We start from the raw sequence: 21,992 nt of genomic DNA on the forward strand, positions 1-21,992 counted from the left end.
AAGAACTAATATGAAAGAGGTCTCCCAGTACTCCCACAGGCCCATATAAGATCAGCATAAACAGTTGGGCCCAGTGGCGTAGCGTGGGTTGTCAGCACCCGGGGCAAGGCAAGTAATTTGCGCCCCCTAACCCTAACCCCCAGATGTTGCGCCCGGTGCGGCTGCCCCCCCCCTGCACCCCCCACGCTATGCCACTGGTTGGGCCGATGAGCACTTACTGTTAACAACCCTAACCCTGCGGAAAGCCATCTAATTAGACTTTAATTTGATTTTTTAGGAGGTAATTTAATTATTGTTTGATTTTATACTAATGTTATATAACTGATGTTAGCTGCCCTGAGCCCGACTTCGGCTAGGGAGGGCGGGATATAAATAAAAGTTTATTATTATTATTATTATTATTATTATTATTATTATTATTATGTGCTCAAGTCTCTCATTGAAATCTATGGGATGTAAAAATGCTCCTTTGAGGCTGGAGCGTTCAGAGATGCATTTTGGTTATGACTTCGAGGGGACAAAAGTCTACTGTCATCAAAATGTCGTTTTCTCAGGGTTGACATTCCCCATCCATCCTTCTTTACTGGTTTTATTACAGGTGCCTGCAGTGACATACAATGAATGTTTTCCCCATGTGCACATTGGCTTCTCATTCTCTTACCTGCTAAAGCAATTTCAGCAATGAAGCAAGCCCTTAAGATAACAACCAGCTGTGCTCCTTAGCAGTCAGAGTGTATATTCTGTTTCAGCAGGCTTTCCGTGCTAGGCTACAGCGAAGGAATTAGAATGAATCCAAAGCCATTTTAAGCTATTAACATTTTATCCTGGGTGAGAACTTTTGAACTGGATATGATTGAAAAGAGACTCCAGTTCCCTGGGATTGTATGGTGTGGTAAGAACAAGCAAGCAGAGTGGGACCAATATGCTGTGTTTGCAGCGAGCCAAGAAGTTATTGTTACTATAACGTTTATGACCCCTTTAACACACACACAGGGGCCTCTTCTGTCATTGGTTTTTTGGGAGATCTGCATACAGAAATTCCATTAGTTTATGTCAATTACTTATTCGGAGCTCACCAAAGCTTAAAAAATATGGATTGGTTCAGCAGCTGGATTAAAATAGGCCTGTGCTGTATGATCCAGAGGAAAGATTGACCCAAAACAGCTGTAATGATGTAACCAAATGGAGAATTTGATGGTGTGCACTTCTGGGCCAACTGCTAAATATCCTTACTCATACTGAATTTGACCTAAACAAAGTCCCATTAAAAACTAAAATGAAGGGACCTACCCATCACCCATATATGCCAGGTTTGTTAACGTAAAACAGTTAGCATTGTTATTAATTGTTGGCCCTGTCAAGGGCTCCTTTGCAGATCAATTAGCATTAGGAAGAGTTCCCAGCCTGCTGCCATGGGAGCCTGCCAGGTTCATGGAGTTATTGGGCAATTAGTAAAATAGCCTAGCAAGCTATAAGGAACAGAAATAGACATTTGCTCTTGGCATATCTGCAACTGTTATTCTGGCCCAGGCACTCTTATCATTAAGATTGTGCTGGACTGGTCATCTGAAGTTTAGCACTCATTATCTTTAATACTACATGACCAATCGGCATGAAATTTGGCATAGGAATTAAAATTTCAGGCTTTAATCATGCTAATTGTTGTAACTAAAATTTTAATCATAGGTCAAGATGTATCCCCATTCAACCAGTGGGGCTGAGAGGCTCAGTTCGCACGTAATGCTAAGCCAAACTATGGCTTGGAATGAATCAACAAGTATGCTGGTGGTGCACATTTAGCAAATCATGACCAAATGTGTGGGCAGGCGGAAGACCTGCTGGTGGGTTTCCCACCCGTGGAGGCTAATGGAAAGCTCCAAAACGCATTCTGAGGATGCTGGCTGGCAGAGATTTCCAGGACGTTAAGCAGAGATTTCCCACATCACTAGCAACTGGACCATTTCAGCCAGAGATTCAAAAAAGCTAAATTTAGGACTTTGTGTAGGCAAAAACAGATGTTCCACCACTGGTACCAGTTGGCAATTGGGACAATGTGCCTGGCCTCCCTCATCTGCTGCTGCTGCCACTTTGAATGGCCAGGATGCAGCCTCGGTGGTGGAAGCAAGCAATTTGGATGGGTCTCTCCGTATAGAAAAGAATACCTTTAAGTTCTTGTCAAGTCTAACTGCTATTCAAGAGTTGCTATTTTTGGTTTGTCTCAATCCAGGGGCCATATTTTATCAGGAATTCCGAGGTACTGGTTTGCTGAGTGGCTTCATGTTTCTCTTTGGGTAAGCATATTCCTTGAATACTTTACTCACGTTGGTTGTAAGGCATTTAAGCAAATGTAACAATATTGAGAAAGGCAAGGATACATGGCCAAGTCGAACCACGGGAGCATGAGGGCAGGCTGGCTCTGCCTTTCTGCCTACAGCTAAGGAAGGCAACATAGGAAGGAGTCACCCTGACTGTGGCTCCCATTCCACGAATGGAAGGAAATGGAACTGGTCGTGTTGCAACCTGACAAAATAGGCTAAACAGTTATGGGGCTTGTGCCAGTGGGGGTGAACTTTTCATTATGTTTATCAGGGGTGGGGAATGTGTGACCTTCTGGGTGTTGCAGGAGTACAGATCCCATCAACTCTGGCCATTGACCATGGATCAACCAATATTTATGAGCTAGACTACAGATTATCTCAACCTTAAATAGGCCACTTCTGGATGGCTACAATTCACTTGTGGTATCTACCATCTACGCCTACCAACCTAGCAGTTCGAAAGCACCCCCGGGTGCAAGTAGATAAATAGGGACCGCTTACTAGCGGGAAGGTAAATGGCGTTTCTGTGTGCGGCTCTGGCTCGCCAGAGCAGCTTCGTCACGCTGGCCATGTGACCCGGAAGTGTCTGCGGACAGCGCTGGCTCCCGGCCTATAGAGTGAGATGAGCGCACAACCCCAGAGTCTGTCAAGACTGGCCCGTACGGGCAGGGGTACCTTTACCTTTTTATCTACCATCTACAGCTTGTCACTTGAATCCTCCTGATGAACACAACAAAACAGAGAACAATTCTCATGGATGCACTTCTCACTTATTGTAGCTCCACACGTTTCACAGTAAAACACTCCTTCAGGAACTTGAAAAGCTTACACCTTAAAATCTTTTTTTTTTTTTTAAAAAACCCTTCAAGAACCAACTTGAAAAGTGGTAGGTCAACATTGTACTCTCACTGCATTGATCATCCCAATTCAGGACTGGGCCTTAAGCTTAGCGGTGAAGCATTATGTTCTAGCATACGGAAGGTCTTGTTCAGTTCCTTGCATCTCCAAGTAAAGAGATTGGGTTGCTAGTGATGTGAGAAGTCATTGCTTAAGACCTTGGAAAGCTCTGCCAGGTGATAGGGAGCCAGAGGGACAAAATGGTCTGACCTGGTGTAAGGCAAGTTTCTGCGTATTTAATTTGTGGAGGGTTTGCACACCAATGCTGGGTACTGATGGGGACAAGAAAGATTTGTTATGTATCTGAAAGAAAGCAAGGCACGATACAAAGCAAAACACAGAATTAAGAGCAGCAAAATCCTGATCATAAGCTTATAAGCTTATAAATGTAGTGCTGTTTTACTGTTTTATTGCACTGTAATCTACCTTGAGATTATAGGATGAAGGTCTGAAAATTCTCTTATGAGTAAATAATCTAAAGAAACACAGGAAACAGCTTTATGTTGAGTCAGAGTTTTGGACAATTGAATTCAATATTGCACTGAATAGCACTGGCTCTCCAGGGCTTTTGGGAGATGCAGGGCCGTGAACCTGAGGCATTCGGTGTGTAAACCACGTGGTTTTATCATTGAATTATGGCCCTTCCCTAAGAATACATGTTTACTCACTTTAAAGCACTAGGACAGAAATACAAGTCAGTTGAAGAGATGCAGTCTCAAAGTCCAAATGTGGTAATCAAATGGTGAATGTAGCACACTCTGAGACACCGGGAGGAGGAGGAAGAGAGATACCAAATGCTGTTGCCATGGAAAATCTCTGCACAATAGGGAGGACCCAGATTGCCAACTGTGCTAGATGTTGGAGCCAGGGTGTGAAGAGAAACCAGGTGGAAGCAACTTCCCCAAGGGAACAAGATACCGTGTAAGACTGCCTTAAAAGTGCTGTGTGAGATTTTGATCTCAGTGAATGGAAACTAAGCTTCCACTTGCTGATACGTTCCGTTAAGAAATCTCACAGAATTATGGCTGAGCTAGTAGAATTCCTCAGACTGCATTGCTTCACACATGTCCACAGACAGGACTAGAGATGGAGGAGAAATTCACATTTGAAGGCAAGCTTATTAATTTTTGCCAAAACAAAAAGCGAACTGAAACACAGCTATCCTCCAAAATTCACACGTCTCTGAATTTTACAACACAGTTTTCCAGCCAAGTAAAGTATACAACTGTGTATGTACTGGGGAAACTGCATAAAAAAGCATGCATTAGTGAGAATGGCATACAGAAATGCATTGTATTGAAGAAAGTTGCATACAAAAATGTGTTTATTAAGAGAAATTCAAACTAAAATGCTGATGAATTTCCATGAGGAGTGTGTGTGTGTGTGTGTGTGTGTGTGTGTGTGTGTGTGTGTAAGAGAAACCAAAATTGACTGATTTGCCCATCCTTAGACAGGACATGTGCTATTTATTCTCCCACATATCCCCTCACTTCTCACATACACATGCATCAGTGGCGTGGGATAACACAGCCTGAAGGCTGTGCTTTCAACATCAAGCACCACACTCAAGATCTCCAGAGGTGAAACTATCACAGCACCAGACAGTGGCTGTATCAATGGCATTTCACCATAAAAGTGAGCGCTGGGCACAATTTTGGCTTTAGGCACAATCCCTGGAATGCAACCCTGGCGTATGTTGCAGGCTTACTATATGCCAGCTGCTTCATATACCAATTGGGTGCGTTTAAAAGAGGTTCAAACAAGTTCGGGTCCTGCTTGAGGGCAGATCCCACAGGCAACTGTTTGGCCACCCTGAGAACAGGATGCAGGACCAGATCCTGCAAGCTGTTCTTATGTTCACTGCTGGAGTAATACAATAAATGCTTGGACCTTAGTGACCAGAGCAGGCCTGGCACCCTTACCTTTTATGACAGACCCCTTAGTTTCTGGTTTTAGGTTATGAGGCTAAAATGGAGGAGAATAGCGGGTCTGTAGATTTCATTAATCAACAAGCTTATTTCCTCCCTCCCTCTCCATCACTTGGACTCTCTTCTCAGCCTCGTGGGAAGAGTTGTGTCACTGGCTCCTTCCACGTGAAGGCCTTACTGAAGCAATTTGGCTTTCCTTGCCAGCAGGGCCCATAATTATACTGTGGTTTCCTTGGGCGCTCTCTTTTGATATGCAAACCATGGTGTCGCCTGACTTCATGACTTTGACAATGCTTCCGCAGGTGTTTTCTGTCGTTTGTTGGGGTGTTTATACTCACACGGAAAAAGGGCAAGGAATGTTTGAGAAGTTTTTATATCGACTATGGACACATTCCTGGTAAGTTTTATCCTGGAAATATTTTGCCTGTCATCCCTATCCACACAGCTGAAAAGCATCCATGAGAAGAATGGTCAAAGGGGGGGGGACACAAACCCACATCAGATAGCTCTTCCAATCGTGTTTAATAAAAATTGCTTCCCCTTAATTTCTCATCCCATTTCCAGTAGGTTTTTCTTTTTAAAAAACCTCCGAATGACTTCCATCCCATTGCCACAGTCTATCATGGCAAAACAAAATGAAGCCTGCAGTGAGAAGCCTTTTAAGAGGAACATAATTAAACTTGTTAGATTTGATTTATCATTGTTGCTCCGAGTCCTTTTTTTTTTTTTAAAGTTCTTCTTTTAATCCCACAGGAAAGGAGATGAGGAGTAAAATACAGCCAGATTCGACCAGCTTATCCTACGGCTCTTTATGTAATGAAGGTGACTCTGTAAAGACTCAAAGCTAAGAGAATAGAGCGTTTTAAATTCCAGTTAACAAGAGAAGCTTTCCATTTATTGGCTCCGTATTCAACACCACCCTTTTATCACACTTGTTCATTACGTGTCAAGTTATTTTATCCTGACAGTTCTTATGGTTGTTTAATCCTCTTTGAGGATCCCCTGGCTATCACAAATGCATTGCGGTTTAAGCCAGCTATTGTGCCTGAAAAAGAAGAAGAAGAAGAAGCAAGCAAGCAAGCAAGCAAGCAAGCAGTCATTAAATGGACCCAGGGTGTTTTCCTTCTGCTGTGGTTCTTCCTTGCTTTCCTGTAGCCAAAGTGGCTCGGGGCGGGTGGGGATGAGATAAACACACAATTGTGCAAACAGCCTCCTTGATTTCCATTTGAGTGGAACAACGTGAGGGCAGCAAATCAGAATTGCGCCTGACCCTGCTCCTGCCAACCTAGCAGTTCGAAAGCACGTCAAAGTGCAAGTAGATAAATAGGTACCACTCTGGCGGGAAGGTAAACGGCGTTTCCGTGCGCTGCTCTGGTTCGCCAGAAGCGGCTTAGTCGTGCTGGCCACATGACCCGGAAGCTGTCTGTGGACAAACGCCGGCTCTCTCTCAGCCAATAAAGCGAGATGAGCGCCGCAACCCCAGAGTCGGCCACGACTGGACCTAATGGTCAGGGGCCCCTTTACCTTTTTATGGTGGCCACTGACACATCACACATACCCCCCCCCCCAAATGCATCACAGAAAGGACAAGAGGACACAGATTTTCATTAAAATGGCATATGCTAATTCTATGTTTAGATGCAAATTTAGAAATAATTGCTGTAATTTAAATAGAAATATAATACATCTTGCCATACAGGGGAAGACTGTCACAAGGTGACTTGTCCGCCTGCTCAGGCTGCTGTCCATACTGCTAATTGTTGATGGGCTTAGAGGACCCTGTTCTCCCTTTTCATGGTTGTCTTTAAGCCAGACTTGGACCAGCCAGCCAGAGGTTTGGCTTGTAACCGATCTTCAGTCGCAGCACCTAGAGGGTGACAGGCCACCCCCAGCCTTTGAAGAAGAGGGGTATTCCCTGTAAAGTAAGACGCATAAGCCATCCTACGGAGAGCATATCCTCACACTCAGTGTTAAGTCATCTGGAATAATTATTCCTCCTGGATCCAGGACTTGCATTGCCCAAGCAATGCTTCACATCTTGGATGATCTGGAAAAAGGCAAGCTACGTAAATCCAAAATTGTTGTTATATTTATGCAAGAAGACACGAAGGCTCTTGAGAACTGCTGTAGGACCTACCAATTATAGTTCTCCGCAAACCCTTAAGCATTTGCAGAACTGCACTATTTCCCTTCCAATCACAGTTTCTACGTGTCCAAGTTTGGATTCAAAGCCATGTGTAGAAAGCAATAGGATTTTTATTTTTTTTAAACCCCTATCATTAGTAACCTTTTCCAAACTCATTGGCTGGAGATGTTTCCTCTGTGGTGGGCAGCTTTGCCTAAGGATTTCCTACTGACCGGCACACGAGGTCGGGGAGATAAGTGGAGGCATCTGCACTGTGTCACAACCAGCCCCCCCCCCCCGCATTATTAGAGCCAACAGCACCAATTCTGATGGCGTACGAACAGGGTGGGACCATCACACACACACACACATTACCACTAGGTGCTGGTTGTGGAGATTTACCTTATATGCCATAAATGGAATTGCTAACTTTCCAGGATTTCCCCCATAGGCTGCCCAAGACAATACTATATACAAGGAAGATAATGGGATGGAAACCTGGCAATTCCGTTTAAGATGCTTGATATATTTTTCACATAGAATACAGCTCATCTGTGCTTCAGATGCTAACTAAAATTCAGAATGTTTGTGATGCATTTACTGCCTGCCAGCGTTGTTCATATGGCACTAGTGTTTCTCATCCACCATCATTTTTTTAGCTTGCTATATTAAAGAGACAAGAGTTTAAGCATACTTCTGGGCATGCTGAGCCGTTCAAAGAAATGTGCTGTTCTTAGTGCCAAGTTTTCCGTTCTGAATATGTGCCTATGGGTATCAGCTATCAGAACAATTGCCAATTGCCGTGCTATTGCTGTAGTGGACAAATGTTGTAAAGACAGCCGCAAGCAGATTCGTCTAGGGCAGATGAGGTTTGCTCCAGGAGCAGCAGAACTTGTAACTGCAGGATTGGCAAGTGCATGCACGGATGTTGTAGGTTGAAATCAACGTATTCACTTAGAATATAGGTCAGAGCTTTCCAAACCGTGTCATGACACGTTAGTGTGTCGGCTGTAGTGTGTAGGTGTGTCGCACAAATGCTGCCCACACTCATCCTGGGGCTGGAAAAGGGTTAGGTTTAACCTCCGGGTTGCTAGTAAAAAGGGACGTGGGTGGTGCTGTGGGTTAAACCACAGAGCCTAGGACTTGCCGATCAGAAGGTCGGCGGTTTGAATCCCCGCGACGGGGTGAGCTCCCGTTGTTCATTCCCTGCTCCTGCCAACCTAGCAGTTCAAAAGCAAGTCAAAGTGCAAGTAGATAAATAGGTACTGCGCCGGTGGGAAGGTAAACGGTGTTTCTGTGTGCTGCTCTGGTTTGCCAGAAGCGGCTTAGTCATGCTGGCCACATGACCCGGAAGCTCCCTCGGCCAATAAAGTGAGATGAATGCCGCAACCCCAGAGTCGGCCACGACTGGACCTAATGGTCAGGGGTCCCTTTACCTTTACCTGCTAGTAAAACTGAATTACTGTGTTGTGAAAGGATGCATGTCTAAAAAGTGTGTCACCCACATGAAAAGTTTGGGAAGCTCTGATCTAGGCCTTGACTTCATCGCTGAAGCAAAGGCCATGTGCCACTTCACACAGAACATCAGAATGGTAGCGACTAACTGCATTCGGCATCACGCCAGCTGCTCCGTCACTTTCTCTGTGGCTTCCTCGCTGGAAAACTGCCTGCACCTTTTAGCACCCTCCTGATTTCATGGTCAAACGAGGTCATGGTTTGTTTCCTACATATTGAATATAACCTGTCATTATAGTGAAGCACTGTGAGTCAAAAATTCTCCCTCTTCTAGTGTGATGGCTGAAGCTTATCGTCTGGTTCTGCTCTGTTGCTGCAGCCCCAAAAAGAATTACTGCAACCTTACTAGCACTGGCTCACCCTTGTGTTGGCACAGTACTACAGGCTTGTCAAGTGTGTGTGTGTGTGTGTGTGTGTGTGTGTGTGTGTGTGTGTGTGTTTCTTAGCTGTGCGTGTGCCTTTCACAGAAGCTTAAGCTGCAGGAATCAGTAGGTGCAGCTTTGCATGGCATGGAGACATGGATTATCACCTGCAGGTTACAGCTACTATAAAAAGGCACAAGAGAAGAAAAAGTGGCAACCTTTTAATATGCCAAAGTGCCTTGTGCTGATTGCCCTTCGCCTCACTTTTTGGTTGCTGCTGATCTCCCCTGAGTAAAGTGGTGGGGAGGGACCAGAGGCACCAGCTTAGGCAGGTGATGGGGTGGACCGACATTGCGGGTGTGACATCAGGACACTGGAAAGAGCCAGGGGTGGAGCTGAATGGAGCGGCTGCTCGGCTTCAATGGCCAGTGGCAGTGCCACTGGCAGGCGGCTATTTCAATTCTCCTTCCCCTCTGCGGCAGAAGGAGGTGAAGGAGCCTCCATGCTTTTTGGACATGCCAAGCACCAGCCCCAAAAGCATAGGGGGTCAAAAGGGCTTGGGCCCCTGGAGCTGGTGTCCCTAGGAGGGACATGAAGGTAAAGGTACCCCTGACCAGTTGCGGACAACTCTGGGGTTGCGGCGCTCATCTCACTCTATAGGCCGAGGGAGCCAGCGTTTGCCGCAGACAGCTTCTGGGTCATGTGTCCAGCATGACTAAGCCGCTTCTGGCAAACCAGAGCAGCGCACGGAAACGCCGTCTACCTTCCCACCAGAGTGGTACCTGTTTATCTACTTGCACTTGACATGCTTTTGAACTGCTAGGTTGGCAGGAGCAGGGACCGAGCAACTGGAGCTCATCCTGTCGCGGGGATTCGAACCGCTGACCTTCTGATCAGCAAGCCCTGGGCTCTGTGGTTTAGATCACAAACAGACTGACAAAAGGGAAAGGTACTCATCTCTTTTATTCTGACATTTACTCCTTCAGACATAGCAGCAGTGCACATAGCCTGCTGCCACTTACAGAGGCATATCTGGGTGCTGCCCTTTCCCAGAGATTGCTCAAAGCTAATGTGCATTATATTTTACCCTTCTAAATTTGATGCATTGATGCTTCATGTTTTTAGCTGGAGAAATATAGTTTTATTGGAGCTGCTTAAATGTGTAATTCATTTAGTTGTTTGATGTTAGGTGAACGGCACATTTAATTAATTCTGTAATCACCACCATCATAAAGAGGGACCTGGAACTTAGATGTGGAAACATCTCAAAAAGAACCACCATGTACTGGCAGCATTGCAAATCCAGCATTCAATCCACAACCATGTTGGCTCTTAAAAAGTCAGCACCCTGATCACCCTGCAGCTCCCTCTAACACAGCCTTTCTCAACCTGTGGGTCCCCAGATGTTGTTGGACTACAACTCCCATCACCCTTAGCTAGCAAGGCCAGAGCTCAGGGGTGATGGGAGTTGTAGTCCAACAACATCTGGGAACCCACAGGTTGAGAACTGCTGCTCTAACATAATATTAATGAATCTAGAATGTGTGCTGCCATACAATGAGCTATTTTACACAAGAGATTTAGGGGAGTTTCATGTCATCCTACTGGCCCCAACACCAGCAGTCCCCCATCCTGGAAGAAGCTCCACATACTGAACAAGAACTGGGCACAGGAAGAGCAAGCCGGAGGATACATGAGAATGCCATCCTATATTATTTATGTTTTCTAGACACATGGGGCATATTCAACGAAACAGTTGGGCCTATGGTAGCCAGTTCAATGAGTCACACTGGCGCAATGGGACTTCTCCCCAGAATAGCACATGGGGGGAGGACAAATGCTTGCGTTGACAGAATGACTGCAATAGCGCAGTGTTGACTTCCGCCCATGGGGTTGTATCCAATTCTAGCCCTATTCAATGTAAACCCATTGACATGAATAAACATGACTAACTTAGGTCCATTAATTTCAATGGGTCTGCTCGGAGCAAAACATAGCTGGCTACAACCCACGCTTAGTGCTCTGAATAAAGCATGCAACAGGAATTCAAGAACCTTTAAAGCCCTAAACGGCCTCGGCCCAGTATACCTGAAGGAGCGTCTCCACCCCCATCGTTCTGCCCGGACGCTGAGGTCCAGCACCGAGGGCCTTCTGGCGGTTCCCTCATTGCGAAAAGCAAAGCTACAGGGAACCAGGCAGAGTGGCGCCCGCCCTGTGGAACACCCTCCCACCAGATGTCAAAGAGATAAACAACTACCTGACATTCAGAAGACACCTTAAGGCAGCCCTGTTCAGGGAAGTTTTTAATGTGTGACATCTTAGTGTACTTTTTGTCTTTGTGGAAGCCGCCCAGAGTGGCTTGGGAAATCCAGTCAGATGGGCGGGGTACAAATAATAAATTATTATTATTATAAACCTGCTTGCATTCCTCTGCCTACGGTGCACATGTGCATAAAAGAGGGGGGGAAATTGCATGTGCAGCTCACACTGGATGAAGAGCATCACTCAGAAAGCCCAGCCCACATGGCTCTTGCAACTGATCCCAGGGCTGCATTCACACAGTCCTAGCAGAAAATCGGCAATAGCACCAAGCAGCTGCTTAGGAACGAGAGCAGGCGGGTGAGCTTTGGTCCCTGGTCCTAAGCACACATCTAAGAAATATTTTTTTCAGAACATGAAAGGCACTTTTGTTCGTCTTTAAGGTGCCACAGGACTCTGCTGTTTTTAATGTAATGCGTCCAGGATTACATTGCAAATCATTTGAATTAGCAGAACGGCAATATCATGACTAAAATGCTTACTTTGACCGAATTCCCAGCAGGCCTTTCCTCTGCTGTGCAGCTTCGCATGTGTTCCTTGAGAAGCCTACAGCGATTTGCTCTGCGATTGGGATGACTCATTTGCTAATGGCTATTTTGCGACCAAAACCTCTTCCAGTGAACCAGGGTTACTGCTCTTTTCCACACATAACATGAAAAATATCCTTCCACCAAGCAGAGTGAGCTCTAGCACATCTGCTGGAACTTGGCTCTCGTTCACTTAAGCATTACACATGCCCTTTGGTAAAGCAAACCACCTGTTGCCTGCGCACAATTTAGCCCCAAGCGCTCTAAATGTTTCTCTGAGGAGGAAATCCATCCAAACCACTGATGGGGAGTGACAACCTTGGCATTCTTTTCTACTCCATTTGCTGGTGTGCCATTTATTGTACTCTCCAAAGAGCCCTGCGGTCTTTAGCCTAGTTTTTGCCCCTGCAACGAAAACAAAATGGGTTCACACGATGCCAAAAGCAAACAGATTCTGCATTTCCCATTTATTAAGTTCTCTCGTTTCCCAAGTGGGAGCAAAATTCCCTCTTTTCCCCCATGTCACCATTCCAGAGCCTAAGAAGGTACGTGGTAAATAAGGTTGGGGGAAGGGGGAGGGTTAACATCCTACACTTTGCAACGTGATATGGTTAAATAAGCTGCTATGCTAATCTAGCCTGCATTTTGTTTCTGGTGCGAGGCCAAAAATTTACTCGTACTTAAATATTTTATTTTTAGAAACATAAGCTAATCAGTACGAGTGTGCCAGAAGTCCGTTTCAGGCCAGATCGTTTGAGGAATAAAGTTACTAGAATGTATTTTTGCTGACATTTTGTGAGGTTACTGGTGTTTCCTTTCACTTAGACCCCTGCGTGGTGAGAGATCTGAAGATGACCATGTCGAAGCATAACTGCGAGACAGGTTGAGCTTCTACTGGCTGTGGTAAATCGTTGTTCTCAGCATGAGGAAGGGAGATGCTGGAGAAATGTTTGCCAGATGAAAGTGAAGGTCGCCTTTTCTGTTGAACTTCCGTCGAAAACAAACATTTAGAATCCATGCTTGGATTCCCTGAAAGCTGTGTGTATCCCAAAATCAGGCCCATGCACTCACTAAAGTTGACAAGAGTTTTTTGAGACAGGGGAATATGCGTAACTGCTTCTCTCAACCACCTAAAGAACATTGAGCATGATGCCCATGACCACCCAAGCACACTGTTTGTCCAATTCTCCTGGGGCTCTTGAGAGTATGCACCTGAAGCAATTTCAGCACTGTGGGAAAATCTTATGGCAGTTGTGTGCACTTGAAGAAGAAGAAGAAGAAGAAGAAGAAGAGGAGGAGGAGGAGAAGGAGGAGGAGGAGGAGGAGGAGGAGGAGGAGGAGGAGGAGGAGGAGGAAGAGTTTGGATTTGATTTCCTGCTTTATCACTACCCGAAGAAGTCTCAAAGTGGCTAACATTCTCCTTTCCCTTCCTCCCCCACAACAAACACTCTGTGAGGTGAGTGGGGCTGAGAGACTTCAGAGAAGTGTGACTGGCCCAAGGTCACCCAGCAGCTGCATGTGGAGGAACGGAGATGCGAACCCGGTTCACCAGATTATGAGTCTACTGCTCTTAACCACTACACCACACTGGCAAATCTTGTCAAGCTCAAGTGCCATGTTTAGGAACTGGCTTTAAGAATAGTGTCATGTGAGTTGCCAGGGACTTGTAGGGACTCCAGCAATGCATGCATCCAGGCTGCTGAAAATCCCAAACGAAGAACTCCAAGCATGTGTAGGACTCTCCACCACCCTTAGAACAGGGAACAGGGGACAGCTGGTAGAATACGTATAACCTTCACTGCTTATAAAAGCTCTTAGCTGCATTTCATTGCCTCATTTCCAAAACAGATCTATCTACATATGCTAAAATTGCCCTCCTCCAGAGTCCCGAGGCACAACTGGGACAAGCAAGTATTTTAATGCTCTTGCTTTAAAATTTATGGCCGAGGCTACAGCGCAGCTTTTTTCCCTGGCTGCTCCAGCTAATAAAAGTGGCTCTGATGTGATCTGTTTGTCTGTTTGCTCCATCTACAATATTATTCCAACAATGTCACCACAGGCAGTAATGATACATTCTGTTAATAATAATAAAAAAGGAACCAAATGGAGATATTTTTACAAGATAAAATATAGCACACAATTAAAATTCCCCTTCGAAATAAAAAACAACAACAACAAACATCTGTTTTCCTAATAGCAGGGTTGTATCAAATCTATCTTGTAAAAAGAAGGCATTCCTGACCTTTGGGAATTTAAAAATCCACACATTTTTATAGCCTTCTGCAACCATAAATAAGTAATTTGCATATTCCCCAGCAGACATAGACAAACCATCTGCAGCAGCCTCCAAAACTTGTAGATTCCTCAACGGATGCCAAGATGCGAGAATCTGCATGTAGACGTCTTTGAGCAATAGGTTTCCATGGGTGACTTCTAAGTAAGAGGGGCCCACATCTTGGCAAAGGAATATGTGGCTCACTTTCTTTCTGCTTTGGATCTCACTATGCAATTGGGGGGATGGGGCATGGTTATGTTTAGTGTTATTTTTCTTGAAACAGAGGTGCCAGAATTCACCATGAACACCTCCCATGTTGTGTTATAATGGCAATGGCGCCCACCTAGTGGCATAGCGGTGGTTGCCAGTGCCCGGGGTGGGTGCATGTCAGGCAGGGTGTGCCAGCCCAGCCCTCGCCGCCACTGACAGAGTGACCCCACTCCCACCGGAGCAGAGCAGGGCTGCGCTGAACCGCTTGCCCTCTAGCCCCAGTGGGGCAGGAGCCTGGCCGGCTGACATGGCCCCTGGCAGGTGGGTAGGGCCACATGGGGCCATCTGTGTGGGCATGCCTCGTTCAGCCCCCCCCCCAAATTGTGCACCTGGAGCAATGCCTCTCCCCCAGCACCCCCCATGTTGTGCCCCTGTGCCCACCTGAGAGGTGCCGAAACTGAGTTCTGGTGAGTTCCAGCTGGAAAAAAAACCCATTGTTATTTTCATTCAGTTCACTCATTTATCCAACTTTCGTAAAGCCTTGTTCTGCATGAGGGATGTCTTTGCCCAGTGGCCCATGGCCTGGAAAGAGGTGGAGAGGCAGAGTTCTTTTTTTAAAAGCAGAAGATGGTAAGATAAGAAGATCCCTGCTTGTTCAGACCACTGGCCAATCTTGGTCTACCATCTTGTTTCTTATCCAACAACCTGTCGCTCCTTCACAGTTTCTCTGAGCCTTTGAGTTCACATCCAATGCTACGAACAAGAAATATCTATTATAATTATTTATATGCCGCCTCTTAAGGAGACAAATCCTTCCAATGTGAGTTGCAAGCAAAATCAAATTACCTTGATAGAATCACAACGAAGCATTATCAAAGCATCTGCAGATGTTAGTCTGTGGGCAGAAAACTGCAGCGAACAGGAAGCCACGGGCTCTTATGCTTCCTGTCCCCACACCCCTGTGCCCTATTATGCCCCCAAATCACTATGAACACATATAATTTATAAAGAAAATTCAGCTCTACAGACTCTGCATTCGTTTGACAATTGCTCTTAACTCCCACTGGATGACGGGCAAACAGGAACTCAAGACACATGGCACTTAAAGGTTGCTTAGTTACAATCAACATGCTTTCTGTGGGATTAAAAGTAGATTTTTGAAAATCTGATTACAGAGCGTATTTAAGTCCTTCCCTGTACTCGTCCTGATGTTCCTATGCATCTTTTCATCTGCTTTCCTTTGGAAAGATCTGGTTATAGTTCTTAGCTAATTTGATACATTTTTGTGATATAATTTGGAGTCCCTTGATATATTTGCCAACTAACTTACAAGAACTATTGCACCGCGAAAGTATTCGGGAAGCCTGGATGCAATTAATATGCTGACAAAATGGCTTGCAGAAAGCAGTTCTGGTTTCGTTAACTCTTTAAACTTGGCAACAGACTAAAACACCTCAACCAAAGTGTCCACATTACCGCAGCAAGTTGGTCACGTCTTTTGAAAGCCACATTGCATTGGGGAATACTAATCTAGGGGGAGTCTCTAGGTGTGTGGACCACATGTGCTGTTTTGCATATGACAGTCTGCTGTGTGGGCCTGGTCTTACGTGCGAGACAGTGCTGCTAAGCATAGCAATAATCAGCCCAGATCAGACAAACTGCTGGTGGTCACTTCTAGTAGACTTCTTTATTAAGCATTTGTCCTGATTTGTTTGCACAACGCTTGTGGGGAGGTTATACGATGTTAGCTGCTTATTGAACATCCGTGCCAATTTGTTTGTGGGGAGGTTATACAACGCTATGCCAAGCAATTGTTATCCCACGATTTTCAGTTTGCTTTCCTTCCCACAAAAAGTCCAGCTTCTGGTTTTGGGAAGCAGTGTCATCGGGCAATTGCACAACCTGAACTTGCCCCTATTTGACAGAATCACACTTGCACAATAGTGACATTTTGGAAACATCCTTGGTCAAGTTGGGACCAAATCTAACAAAACTATGCAACTTGAGAGGAGGGGAAACACCTGATGTAACTGTGAGCCCTTGTGTGTAGCTGTTGACACTTAGCACAGAGGTTTCAGCTCAGCATTAAGATCGTATCCTGGCACCATTGCTTTTTTCACTGTTATGGGCCATAGGCAACACAAAGAAGTCACAGATATAAATCTTCCAGTTCTTAAAAATGGCTCTTTCAAGTCTCAGACATCAACTGTGTCACTAGTGGAAAACAAGTTAGGAATCAAGGGGCTTATTATGACCGCAGCATAATTAAGGGTATTTTATTAAACTCAGTATGGACAAAGGAAGCTGCCTTCTACCAGACTATTTGTCTGTATAACCAAACAGTGTCTACTCTGAACCTGCAAAGTCACTGACAGACAGGCAAGATCTCTGAAATTACCTTAATCTTTTTAACTGAAGACGCCAGAGCCCTAACTCACCAGCAGAACACATGCAGAAGGATCCAAAGCCCACTTCTCAGCACCTCAGGTGGAAAGATCATTGTCTGAAGCCTTAGGGAACTGACACTCATTATCTACGTGTGCTTCACATGTTTTTATTATTTATTTAATTTATATACCGCCCTATACCCAGAGGTCTCAATTCCCATCAGAACCAGATAGCAAGGCCTGATGGGAGTTGTAGTCAAACAACTACTAATTATTGTTATCAATAATAACTCATTTAAAACAACCTACAATCACCAAAATATGGTGAGTCCTTTACTCAAAAGATATATCTCAGGCAATTGCCTCTCTCCATAAATACTATCGCTGTTTAAATATTCAGAAATGTTTTTTTCGGTCACCTGTTTCTAAATTCACACTTCTTGCTAAAATATCAACACAGAAAAAATATAGGTGTGAAGGAACCCTCACATTCCACGTAATTCTACCCAAATAGCCATTAAGTGTTTATTTAAAAAGAAAAGAAAAAAACACCAACCACTCACAGAAAGCTACATTTTCAACATTGCCTCAGGCAACAAGAATTCACTGAGGAGGCCTACTACCTCAAGCAATTCAGAACTAGAAAAATATCCCAAAAGTGGGCAGCAGGTCAGAAGCGGAGAATTGTCCAAGACCTTATTTAAAACTTTTATACAGACACAACAGGCACTGACTCAGAGTTGTTGTGTGTCTTTTTCAAGAGTGAGTTTGCAGATGAGACAGGCATTTGGTACTTATCAGTAAACAAGACAACAGGTAGGATTTGAAATTCTATGTCAAAGGAAAAGTGCCAGGAATCACCAAATATTGTAAAGTTCTCAGTGTTGGTCCCTGGCACTTATCTGAGAGTTATGAGGCAAGATAGTCTCCATTTAGTAGCCATGAAGCTCTTTGGGCTTTGACATTCATTCTAGGAAAAGGGACCCCTTTGCCATCTCAAGTACTGAGAAGAAGAAGAGGAGGAGTTTGGATTTGATATCCCGCTTTATCACTACCCGAAGGAGTCTCAAAGCTGCTAACAATCTCCTTTCCCTTCCTCCCCCACAACAAACACTCTGTGAGGTGAGTGGGGCTGAGAGACCTCAGAGAAGTGTGACTAGCCCAAGGTCACCCAGAAACTGCATGTGGAGGAGCAGGGAAGCGAACCTGGTTCACCAGATTACAAGTCTACCGCTCTTAACCACTACACCACACTGGCTCTTTGTATGGATGCTAATATTGTAAGCAGGGATGGGGGGAGCTGTGACCCTCCAACTGTTCTTAGACAATTCCCATCACCCCATGACCATTGGTCATGCTGGTAGGACCTAACGGGACCTGGAGCCCAACAATATCTGGGTGGCCACAAATTCCCCCATCCCTTATCTTAGCAGTAGCTTTGGCAAAGATTCCCCTTGCATCCTTTGCTGTGATCAAGCTGGCTTTGCACCAGACCAATTAACCTCAGATATGACACTCTTCTTGATCACCCATGTTCACTACAACAGAAAAGAATTACCTTTTAGTGTCCCTCACCAGAGGGAGAGGGGGGGAAATGCCGTTGATGGATTTCCCTGGGAAGAAAGCTGACTGTGAAACCACTCTGGAAATTGTAGCTCTGAGAGAGGAAAAGGGGGTCTCCCGACAACTCTTGGCGCCTTTAAGAAATTACACTGATTCCCATGATTCTTTGGGGGAAACCATGGCTGCTTAAAGAGGTATGATACTGCTTTAAATGTATAGTGCAGATGGTAAAGGGCCATAAATGGCAACTCTTTAACAATGGGAAATAGCAACGCGTAAGCAGAAATGCTTGTGATATATATTCAGAGTGGGATATATATCACATAGCATTTCAGCTTATTCTGGCAACCAGATGGAGAGGACAACTCAGCGCAGTCTTCTGATTGTTCTAGGGTGGACTCGATTTCTTGTCAAAAACCACCCCCATATAAAAAATTTTTTGCTCGGCTTTAGATTCATAGGCTGAAATGCCCTTCCTGCTCCATGTCAACGTGGCTGTGCAGTGACAAATACCTAAATAAGGATTTCATCAATACTCCTAACTCGAAGTCACCAAGTTAGCACGTACACCCCATGTTCAAAATAATAACTGGGAAACTGGCCAGCAAAGGGAATCAAATATGTAAGTGGATTTAAAAGAAACCAGGATATATTAGTGAAGTTTGCAAAACTGAGGCTTGTATTTCCCCCAAGAGCCAAAGTGTTAATTCGGGAGAATGCTACCTCCTTACCAAACTATTTGACCCCAAGGCCTGCACCATCTCTATGGCATCTAAATAACTGGTTAAATGTATTCCCTGGGTTTCTAAGTACAGGTTGAGCAGCTCCCCGAGATGAAATGGGGCGGGGGGAGTCATGCAACATACAGTGCGTGAAAAAATATGGTAAATTAACTTATCAAAATCCACACCAGATTACTGTATAAAATTAACTTGGATTCAAATGACAATGGTTTGCTGGAAACCTAGATGCACACTCTTGATACACCAGGATGCAAGCACTGCAGAATTTAAGACTGAAACAGTAATTTTATTCTAGGCTTCCTATTCCACATTTAAATCTAGATAACAATGTTATTTGTTGTCGTTTAGTCATGTCCGACTCTTCGTGACCCCATAGCCCAGAGCACACCAGGCACTCCTGTCTTCCACTGCCTCCCGCAGTTTAGTCAAACTCATGCTGGTAGCTTCGAGAACAGTCCAACCATCTCGTCCTCTGTCGTCCCCTTCTCCTTGTGCCCTCCATCTTTCCCAACATCAGGGTCTTTTCCAGGGAATCTTCTCTTCTCATGAGGTGGCCAAAGTATTGGAGCCTCAGCTTCAGGATCTGTCCTTCCAGTGAGCACTCAGGGCTGATTTACTTAAATGGGTAGGTTTGATCTTCTTGCAGTCCATGGGACTCTCAAGAGTCTCCTCCATGACCATAATTCAAAAGCATCAATTCTTCGGTGATCAGCCTTCTTTATGGTCCAGCTCTCACTTCCATACATCACTACTGGGAAAACCATATTTTTAACTATACGGACCTTTGTTGGCAAGGTGATGTCTCACAATGTTATAACGACCAGCAAATCTGGACTGTCAACCAAAGAACAGTAGAAAACAGACCATCAGGACTTCCTCAATTGCCAAATCAATGAAGTGCTAGAAGCAATCAGTTGCTGGAAACCACAGATGGGGAGAGTGCTCTTGAGGCTGAGGCATCTGGTTGGCCACTGTGAGAAGATGGACCAAATGGGCCATTGGCCTGATTCAGCAGGCTCTTCTTATGTTCACTCCAGCCTTTACTTATTGCAATTAGTCAAAAGTGCAGCTAAAGGAACAAATGCTACATATGGAGAGACAGGACAGGAAGAAGCCAAGGAAGCGTGGTCCCAGCTCTGCAACTCCCATCATCCCCGACCAGTGGCCATGCTGGCTGTGGCTGATGGGAGCTGGAGTTCAACAATATCTGGCAGCCACTAAATTGTGCAGTGCTGCCCATTGTGAGCCAAATACAGGAGGCTATGTGCTAAGGAAGGCTGGGGAACCTGTGGGCCTCCAGACATCATTCCCTATCACCCTTGACCGCTAGGGCTGATGGGAGATGGAGTCCAACAGCATTCAGGGGGCCACAGGTTCCCATCCCTGGCTTAAGGGTTAGACAGGGCAACAGGAGATCCTTCCGTTCTTCTTTAGGGAATCAAGAAGCAAGGTGTAATTAGCCTCACCACTGGCAATTGTTAATGACTTATCTCACTGTGTTCTGGAGACCAAAGCCCATGCTAGTAAGCCAATAAAAATTGTTGGCTTTAAAAAGGAAGAATGAAAAAGAGGTAGTTCAAAACAAACATGATAAAGAGCCTTGGAACTGTCTCTGAATGGGAAACAATTCAAAAGGTTGACTGAAATCCATCATTGCTGACCTGAGAAAAACACGCTCAGCCTATTTAAAGGTTTTTATTATTTGCACATGGTTATACGATGCGTTAGATTCAAAACCAGCCATTGTTTTTCCTATGGGGACATCTTGTGGCCATTTTCAATGCTGACAGCACTCTTACTTGAAACAAGACTATTGCTGTGGCTTCTGGAAATAAGAAAAACCCAAGAACCAGACACCACCACAAAATAACCAGTTGTAAGCTCCTTAAGCTGCCGCAACCTGCTTCCTGTCTAGCAAGCAGGTGCACTGAGTCAGGCTTAGCACAGGAATGACAAATGTCCCTTAATGAGCTATATGGAAGCGCCAGTGACCCAGCGCACAACAAAGAGTCTTTTCTGCAAAGCAGCTAATTAGGAGGACATCTAGCTGGAACTAAGGAGTCTACAAAGCATGGCAAATGCAGCCTTTGAGAAACCCCACCAGCAACTAATCCATCCAGAGCACATCAGTATCTGAATTATTTAACTCCAAGACAAATAGCATTAACCCATGTTTCTCCTCTGTCCACAACAGCCACTTAGAGAACTTAAGTACCTTGAAGCAGTTGAAAACATGCCAGAGCAAAACCTTCAGTTTCTACAGTTAAAAGCTTTTTGATGTTAAGCAAGCCTGAAATACAAGCTGCCCTGGACTTCTTTTGGAGGAAGTCAGTTAGATCAAGCCCTTCCTTTTATTATTATGCTGAAAGGTTGTGTATTTTATATACTGGATTTTTGAATGGTGTTTATTGTGTCAACCTAAGCCAAACCTTAGTTTAGTGCGAGTTCACAGATGCTCGCAGCTGCGTTGTTTCTCCCCAGTTCTTTTTGTTACTGTACAATGCTAAAATAAGCCAAGACTCGGTTTAGACTTGAGCATCATCTCAACCACGGCTTGCAGTTAAGCTTGTATTACAGTGGTACCTCAGGTTACACACGCTTCAGGTTACATACGCTTCAGGTTAGACTCCGCTAATCCAGAAATAGTACCCCGGATTAAGAACTTTGCTTCAGGATGAGAACAGAAATCGTGCTCTGGCGGCACAGCGGCAGCGGGAGGCCCCATTAGCTAAAGTGGTGCTTCAGGTTAAGAACAGTTTCAGGTTAAGAACGGACCTCTGGAACGAATTAAGTACTTAACCTGAGGTACGACTGTGTTAGGTA

The 21,992-nt window shown here is 44.9% G+C and overlaps 1 protein-coding gene across 1 annotated transcript in view; it reads left to right on the forward strand.

Moving 5' to 3' along the window:
- The window catches only part of NIPAL2 (NIPA like domain containing 2), a 46,774-nt gene extending 40,666 nt beyond the window's left edge, over positions 1 to 6,108 (forward strand). The window contains 4 exon segments of the mRNA XM_077932829.1: positions 1,779 to 1,785; positions 2,228 to 2,291; positions 5,446 to 5,540; positions 5,897 to 6,108. Of these exon segments, the coding sequence (XP_077788955.1) occupies positions 1,779 to 1,785; positions 2,228 to 2,291; positions 5,446 to 5,540; positions 5,897 to 5,991 (261 nt within the window). The 3' untranslated portion in view covers positions 5,992 to 6,108.
- The last annotated feature ends 15,884 nt before the right edge of the window (positions 6,109 to 21,992 follow it).

Source organism: Podarcis muralis, chromosome 8 (genome assembly GCF_964188315.1).
Source record: "Podarcis muralis chromosome 8, rPodMur119.hap1.1, whole genome shotgun sequence".
NCBI lineage: Eukaryota > Metazoa > Chordata > Lepidosauria > Squamata > Lacertidae > Podarcis > Podarcis muralis.